General features: G+C 29.1%; 1 protein-coding gene across 1 annotated transcript; it reads right to left on the bottom strand.

The window, feature by feature from the left end:
- Positions 1-4,297: 4,297 nt before the first annotated feature.
- Positions 4,298-5,086, bottom strand: LOC107442934 (zinc finger protein 28-like). Its single transcript, XM_016056624.4, has one exon. It carries the CDS (start codon positions 5,084-5,086, stop codon positions 4,298-4,300), a length of 789 nt encoding a protein of 262 aa, XP_015912110.2.
- Between the last annotated feature and the right edge of the window lie 3,574 nt (positions 5,087-8,660).

Below are 8,660 nucleotides of genomic sequence, written 5' to 3'. Positions count from 1 at the left end.
TAATAAGCTAAAAAAAAAAATTCAAAATTTTTTTTTTTTAATGTGTTGATGTATATAAATTTAATTCACTTTAAACTTAATATACTGATGGTCATAAATTATCTTATTGTAAAAACACTTCTAACTTAACATACATTATCCTGTATGAAATCAAAAGTATTGGTGAACTTTAAAACTTTTTTTGACCAAATGGCAACATAGCAAATGGCCAGAATTGGGAGATGGTTTCTCCTCTACGATGACTTCAGGTTAAAATTTGACTTTTCACATGCAGAACCCAGAGTGGGTTGAAGTCTCAGTGTTTTCACTACAGCGCGAGAACCTCGCATATTTTTTTCTTTTCTCGCATTAAAAAATAATTACCGCGAGAAATTCGCTCATTCTATAAACCAATTTCAAAATTCGCGAATTTCTCGCATTTTGAAAAAAATTTCTCATTGCGCCATTTAGAATAAAATCCGTTTCACTTTTCTTCCTGGATCTTTCATTATTTTCAACATCTGCCCCATTATCTAGCTTCCCTGTTTACCAGTATTGTTCAGAACCTTTAAGAACAACAGAACACCATCCCTCCGAACCACGGAACCTCTTTCAGAACGCATTTCTCTGCAACCACGTGTTTACCGTAGGTAAGGTTTCTTCATGTAAGACGTTCAAATTTTTTGCTCGTTAATGTAAGATGGACAAATACCTTGTAAAGCCAATATCTTCTACTCCGAAACGGACAAATGAAAATGAAACAAATGTGGGTAGAAACGATCAAAACGAAACAAATACGCATTTGAGCAACCTAATGAGAATAGCTGATGAAAAAGTAGATGTAGAACATTTTCCATATGATGATGCAGCAAAAATATTCAATGCTTTAAAAATTAGAAGATGTTAAAAATGCATTATAATTAAAGAAATGATTTTTTTTTTCAAGTCTCTTTGTGTTTTTTTTTTTTTTTTTAATTTTTGAAATCTCACTTAACTTTTTGAAATCTCACCCTGTTTTTGAGAAAGGGTGAGAAATTCTCACCCATTTTTTTTCTGCGATGAAAACACTGGTTGAAGCTAACTAAATGCAATGCTGTGCACAAAACTATGATGTATTACTAGTATACAATAGTTTAACTATTGTATACTATTGTATGATGTACCTTATTTAACTGCACCGGCATGCAAAATTTATTTTATATCTAATTGCACTGACCTGCATATTTCTTTGATGCACTGATGCATGTTGAGTGAGCAAAAAAAGAAAAAAGCGGACCACACCGAATAACTTTTGATCTAATGATCGGATTTTCATGTTCTAAGTCTGAATCTTAATGGCTCGAGCAGGAGAAGGTGACCTCATATATGCAAATTAATATGTACAGACGATATTTTAAGTTACGAAATCAGACACAAAAACATACCTTTTCCCCCTGACGGATTCCTATTTTTTGTGTATTTCCCTATATCTTAAGAGCTTTTGAAGCGAAATAAAAAATTTGCTTATCCATGAAAAGTTTTGTTAAATATTTATTATTATTTTATTTAATAATAATCAAAAAAATGTTGAATTGTAAGGTGTAAAATTTTTTTCACATAATTTTAAATATAATTTTACATGGTAAAATACGAAATTTGAGCAAAATCAATTGGATAGTTCTTAAATTGAATTTCAAAAAAGTCAGATATTTAAAATACGATTCCTCAGGAACTATTCGATTGATTTTGTATTTCGGCATGTAAAATTATACTCTTTAAAACTATTCAAAAAATTGTATACCTTGCAATTAAAAAATTTTGACCATTAAATAAAGTAGCTAATAAAAGAAGTCCTAGAAAATGAAGCTCTGATCATTAGATCAAAAGTTATTCAAGGTGAACTTTTTTTTGTGAACTGTACATTAATTTAACTGCACTTGCTCTTTTCGATTTGGCATTGCTATGATTCGTATTTAGAACACAGAAATGTAAGAACCATTCTATATATAACATCACAAAATGTTTTAAAATCTTTCTGATGGAACAAAATAAAAAATACCATTGCTATATTCTTACTTTTATGCAATGTTGAAATATATTAACATATATATTCTAGCAAATACTAAACAAAATAACATGAAATATTCTATGATTTATTCCTGTAGGATAGGATCAAAATAGTTCTGACCACACAATGCAATTTTTATATTATTGGTGAAAATTTATGTATTTCTGAAAAAAGAATATTCTAAAAAACTGAAAATCAAACAATTTAGGACTTATATAACACAAAATGGTACTCTTAAAATATTTTGATCAAATCTAACACTATTTCATTTTGCTAGATTAGCTTTTCCACCTATAAAATTCCAAATTTTCATGATAACTTACTATGCCAGTAAAGATTTTGATGTGTTTTAAATTAATACGATCATTGTAGATACTCTTTCAGTATTTTGACAAATTTAATGTAACAAAAGTCACAAACACAACATTCCTATAGGAGCATAACCTAGGCACTCAATTTCATACCAATATATATTTTATTATCATCGTTGAACAGCTGATATACCTTACACTTTAGGACAAATGTGGCAAACCTTACACTTTAGTTATGTTGCAAGGTTGGGGTTCTGGACGTCAGGACACGCGGGTTTGGTTGTCTTTAACTGTCCAAACCCTTAAATGTTGATAAAGGATAAAAATTCTATATGTGTAACCATTGTACACATAATAATTAGATAGATTAATAAATTTTTGATACTTTTTCATACAATTTGCTTTAATTTATAAAAGGAAAATATTTATAACTCTTAAAGCTCCACAATTCACAGAACAACAAAAGTGAATACCTCATCTTTTAAATATGAATAAATATGCTTTTAAGACTAATAAATTATGTTTCTGCTTAAGGATAAATAATGCAATATTGAAAATAATAATAAAACAAACAATAATAATAAAAACTTTTTTAATAAAACAAAAAGTTACCATTTTGTTGCTAGTCATTTTATTTCTGACAATATTTTTTAAAAATTGTGACATAATTTGAATAGAAGAGTTTTGGACAGGACGTTTTTAAACCGTGGATTAATCTATTTTGTCCTACACCTTGCCAACTCTGTTATGTAGTTAGATTTATTTCCTTACATTTGTTTTCAGTTCACGACCTTTTAGATTTCATTAAATACAAAAAATTTTCATGAATGGTAAAACTACGTGTAGAATTGATAAAAAAATCATAATAAAACTTCTTAGAATATCAAGCATGTTCACACATAGCCTCGTAATCATAACATAAGGGGAGGGTTAACACCGGGAGTTTTATAATTTTCTTCAGGAAGTTTCTTATTGTTTACATTCAGTCAACCATCCGTGCGCTTTTATATAGTTTGTCTATGGTAAGAACTCCCCCTACTACTAAGTCTGAGGCCACCTGCTGCTGAAAACAAGAATAGTGCATTTCAGGGACGGCTTCTCTTCATTCTAGGACTAACACAATAGACTGAAAAGAAAAATTCCTTTTCTCTATAGCCGACTTAAGCAGGAAACCCGTCCTAAACAATGACTCTTACTTGAAATAGTTATACCTTGATACCATAGTCACCGAAAATTGTACAGACTAATGGCTAGGGGAGTTCTTACTTTATACAAACAATATAAAACTCTACAGAGAATAAGATAACTGTCAATAAGAAGAGCACTTTTACATAATTTTATTTAAATGACCATCTTCATAAAAGGCACAACTAGAAAAGAGTTTATCTTTAAAACATATATTTAAAATTAAAATTTTAGGAAAATTTTTATTACACAAACTGTATAAATTTTTTTCTCTCCTTAAGAACAAAAAAAGCGTTTTACAGGATGCATAGCCAGATTTTTCAACCCAAAATGAGCACCTTTTAAGTACTTTCCAAGCACTCAAAACTTATTTTTAATCATTTTCCAAAAAAAATCAAAATTAGGATCTGTACAATAAAATTTTTTTTCTTCTATTGTTTAAAGTTCTTAATTTATAAACATAAAATGAATAAAATTCAGAAACTTTACATATTCATGATAAAATAACTAGTTACTGATAAATATTGCAGAGAAAATCATGCCTTTTTTGTAATTCATGGCGACAATCGATGCGTCAAAGAAAGATATCTTTTTAAAATATAGAAAATTAAGCACTTTTTACAAACCGAGAATAAAAAAAGCACCATTAAGGGCTTTTAAGAAATACAAATAAAAAATAAGTAACTTTAGGCAATTTTTAAAAATGCAACACACCCTGGTTTTATCATACTTTTTTAAGAAAATATTCTATCACATAAGGCTTGAATAATTTTTGTTATTGTGTATGAGAAAGAAAATGTTTATCTAAACTAACTTTTTTTCTGAATGCTCTATCACACAAATTGCACGAATAAGGTTTCTCTGCAGTATGAACAATAAAGTGCACAGTCAAGTGATTTTTTGTGGAGAATGTCTTATCACATACATTGCAAGCATATGGTTTCTCTCCAGTATGAATAAGATTATGCTTATTTAAATTACCTTTCTGCGTGAATGTTTCTTTACATACATTGCACGAATAAGGTTTCTCTCCAGTATGAACAACATAGTGTTTATTTAAATTACCTTTCTGTGAAAATCTTTTACCACATACACTGCACAAATAAGGTTTCTCTCCAGTATGAACAAGAGAGTGTTCGTTTAAATGATTCTTTGTTGAGAATGTTTTATCACATACACTACATGAATATGGTTTTTCTCCCGTGTGAAAGAGAATGTGTCTGGTTAAACTAGCTCTCTGTGAGAATGTTTTATCGCACAAATGACATAAATGAGGTTTTTCTCCAGTATGAACAAGATAGTGTTGATTTAAGGTGGTTTTCTTTGAGAATTTTTTATCACATACACTGCAGGAGTAAGGTTTCTCTCCAGCATGAACAAAAGAGTGTTTTTTTAAAATGGTATTTCCGGTGAATAATTCATTATTCACGTCGCACGAGTTATTTCCAGGATGAACAAGAGAGTGTTGGTTTAAATGATATTTGCTTGAGAATGTTTTATCACATACATTACACGAATAAGGCGTGTCTATATTATAGACAAGAGAGTGCTCATTTAAATACATTGTTGAGAATATCACATTCACTGCCTGTATAAGGTTCTTCTTCACAATGAACTGCTTTAATTCAGCTATTTTTATGAAAGATTCATAACATGAATCTCTGTAGTATGAAATATGCAGACTTAATTAAAATTAAGTTTCTCTGATTTTTCGTCCGTAATAAATAAGGATAACAATACAAACAAGAGAGTATGTATATTAACTATTTTTTAAAGTGAAAGGACCTCTTTTGTAAACAAGTATTGCTCGAATAATAAATTTCTTTTGTTTTAAAATCTGAAGAGAATGATTTATATATTTATAAAAATACAGGTACATAAATAATTCTCCTCTTCAGCGTAAATGACAATGATTAAGTCATTGGAATTTTTTTTATTACAAAATTTCATACAGCACAATAAGAATTTAATGATAATTTATCTCGTTTTATTTAATAAACAAAACAAACGTCATTAAAACCAGGCAGTGGCTATTGCACCGACTATCGGTAAGATATCCTCAGAGCTATCGCGCCGACGCTGACAACAGCGCCACTTTACAGAAACTAATTTATCGGTAATTTAGCTTTTTATGCTATTCATCCTATATCTGGAATACGGAGTGTCTATTGCACCGATTATCGGCGCAGTAAAATTCATTTTGCTATCGTACCAATGATATTTTTAACCAATCATAGAGCCTATCTGTCCACGTCACTCTCCGATTTTTTTATAAATGAATATTGATCAATCGAAAAACATGCTGCCTATAGTTAAAAAAAAAAAAAAATCCTTTCTCTTTTGCAAATTTGTAGAGCAACATTCTGGATTTAAAGCGCATAAGAATGTTTGACCCCAACTTTACAAATGTACACGCACACTTTAAATACTGCCGATAAATTCCCCGTCATTTTAAATTTAAAAACTCTAATCTGAAGACAAAAAGTTGAATATAGACTTAGATTCCTAAAACACTGATTCAAAATATCTGTCTTTGGAGCTCCCACTTTTTGTATTATAAAACCAAATGAGAAGTTTTCTTGGATCATGGGTTGGATTTTGTCATTGGAATCCTTTATTCTCTGAGATCTTGCAAAATTAATTAAAGTTGGATAGTTTAATAATTGAAATTTTTTCCAATAAATCCTCGATATATATATATTTTTAAAAAAGTCATTTAACCTTCATTTAATTTATAACTCATCCACCGATAATAAATTTCATAAAATACACCTGAACAATATATTATTAACATGAATAATTTATAAGGTAAAATGTTTTTCTCGCCGTCCTAACAATTCTCTACAAAAATAAATAATTAGTAATTTATTATGTTTAGATGTATAAAAAAAAGCTGCATCGCAAAATATATTTTCATACCTTTAGTTCCTCCGTCACCTTATTTAGTGTATTATTATAAAAACAGTTGAATTTAAATTATAATTATGAAAAATATTTTTATTACTTGTTATTGAAAAATATTTTTTAACCAGACAAATAAGTTTAATATAATTTATTTAAATAATCATGAGAGTTTTCGCCCCTAAAACTGTAAAATAATTGATAAAAAAATAGATACTTTGAAATAATTGATAAATAAAAAATATGTATTATTCAACCAGAAAAACAAGTAGGAAAAGAGACAGGTCAAATGATTTTGGTACTTTGATGATTATTCGAACTTCATTAAAAAATTAATCTAAATTACTAATTGAAATTTAAATGAAAGCTAATTATAGGTCACAATAAGCAATTAATATTTGAATAAATTAAGTATAAACTTAATAAATGATTTTTTTTATAAATTCTATGAAAAATTGTATATATTTAAAAAAAAAAAATCTAAAGATTTTTTCTTTTAAATTATATTTGATGTTTTTAATCCACCAAACAATGACAACTCTTCTCCTATATGGTCTATAAAAATTTTTCTTGGTAGGGTGGTTTGGCTGATAGAGGCCAACTTTCCGCCCGAGTTTTAAAATTATAGCTTTAAATTAAAGGGAGTTAGACGGACTGTAAATTTGAACATTTTCCCGCCATTTTATTCTAGTTTTTATTCCATTATGGGTTCTTTCACCAAGAAAGACACTTGATCTCAAACACATAACACTTTTCGCATGCTAAACTATCGTGAAAATATTGCAAAAGAAGTTTAAAAAAATAATATAATAAAAATAAACTAATTTTCCGGAATTTTTCGAGTTTTTAAGCATTATTTGAAATTGCACGAATAAAAAAAATTTTTTTTTACATATAGTAGCCTGTAATATATCGAAAAACACATTAAATAAATAATATAATGTAAAAAAAAAGCAAAAGAAAAAAATGTAAACAATTTTAAAAATTGAACTCTGCCGATGTTCGAACCTGCATCCCCTCTCTTAAGGCGTAAGTCACTAGCACGCGGTCTTAACCGTTGAACCACGTTTATACGGGGATCAGGCTACTACATAGCTTAAAGTACCCTTTCCCGGTTAGCTAAACAAAAAACTTCAGGGGCATTTTCTCCCCCCCCTATATGGTTTATAAAAATTTTTCTTGGTAGGGTCGTTTGCCTCATAGAGGCCAACTTTCTGCCCGAGTTTTAAAATTATAGCTTTATATTAAAGGGAGTTAGACGGACTGCAAATTTAAACTTTTTATCGAAATTTTATTTTATTTTTTATTCCATTTTGCGTTCTTTCACCAAGAAAGACGCTTGATTTCAAACACGGAATACATTTCGCATGCTAAACTATCGTGAAAATAATGTAAAAGAAATTTAAAAAAATAATGTAATAAAAATAAACTAATTTTCCGGAATTTTGCGAGTTTTCAAGCATCATTTGAAATTGCACGAATAAAAAAAAATATTTTTTTCATATAGGATCCTGTAATATATCGAAAAACACATTAAATAAATAATATAATGTAAAAAAAAAAGCAAAAGAAAAAAATGTAAACAATTTTAAAAATTGACCTCTGCCGATGTTCGAACCTGCACCCCCTCTCCTAAGGCGTAAGTCACTAGCACGCGGTCTTAACCGTTGAACCACGTTTATACGGGGATCAGGCTACTACATAGCTTCAAGTACCCTTTCCCGGTTAGCTAAACAAAAAACTTCAGGGGCATTTTCTGCCCTACCCCTATATGGTTTATAAGAAATTTTCTTGGTAGGGTCGTTTGCCTCATAGAGGCCAACTTTCTGCCCGAGTTTTAAAATTATAGCTTTATATTAAAGGGAGTTAGACGGACTGCAAATTTAAACTTTTTATCGCCATTTTATTTTATTTTTTATTCCATTTTGCGTTCTTTCACCAAGAAAGACGCTTGATTTCAAACACGGAATACATTTCGCATGCTAAACTATCGTGAAAATAATGTAAAAGAAATTTAAAAAAATAATGTAATAAAAATAAACTAATTTTCCGGAATTTTGCGAGTTTTCAAGCATCATTTGAAATTGCACGAATAAAAAAAAATATTTTTTTCATATAGGATCCTGTAATATATCGAAAAACACATTAAATAAATAATATAATGTAAAAATAAAACAAAGAGAAAAAATGCAAACAATTTTAAAAATTGACCTCTGCCGGGGTTCGAACCTGCACCC

This window comes from Parasteatoda tepidariorum, chromosome 1, assembly GCF_043381705.1.
Source record: "Parasteatoda tepidariorum isolate YZ-2023 chromosome 1, CAS_Ptep_4.0, whole genome shotgun sequence".
NCBI lineage: Eukaryota > Metazoa > Arthropoda > Arachnida > Araneae > Theridiidae > Parasteatoda > Parasteatoda tepidariorum.
The sequence above is the reverse complement of the archived record's forward strand: the minus strand, read 5'-3'. Positions and strand labels throughout refer to the sequence as shown.

Coding starts and splice junctions, on each gene's coding strand:
- LOC107442934 (XM_016056624.4), bottom strand. CDS start 5,086: ATGTATTTAAATGAGCACTCTCTTGTCTATAATATAGACACGCCTTAT.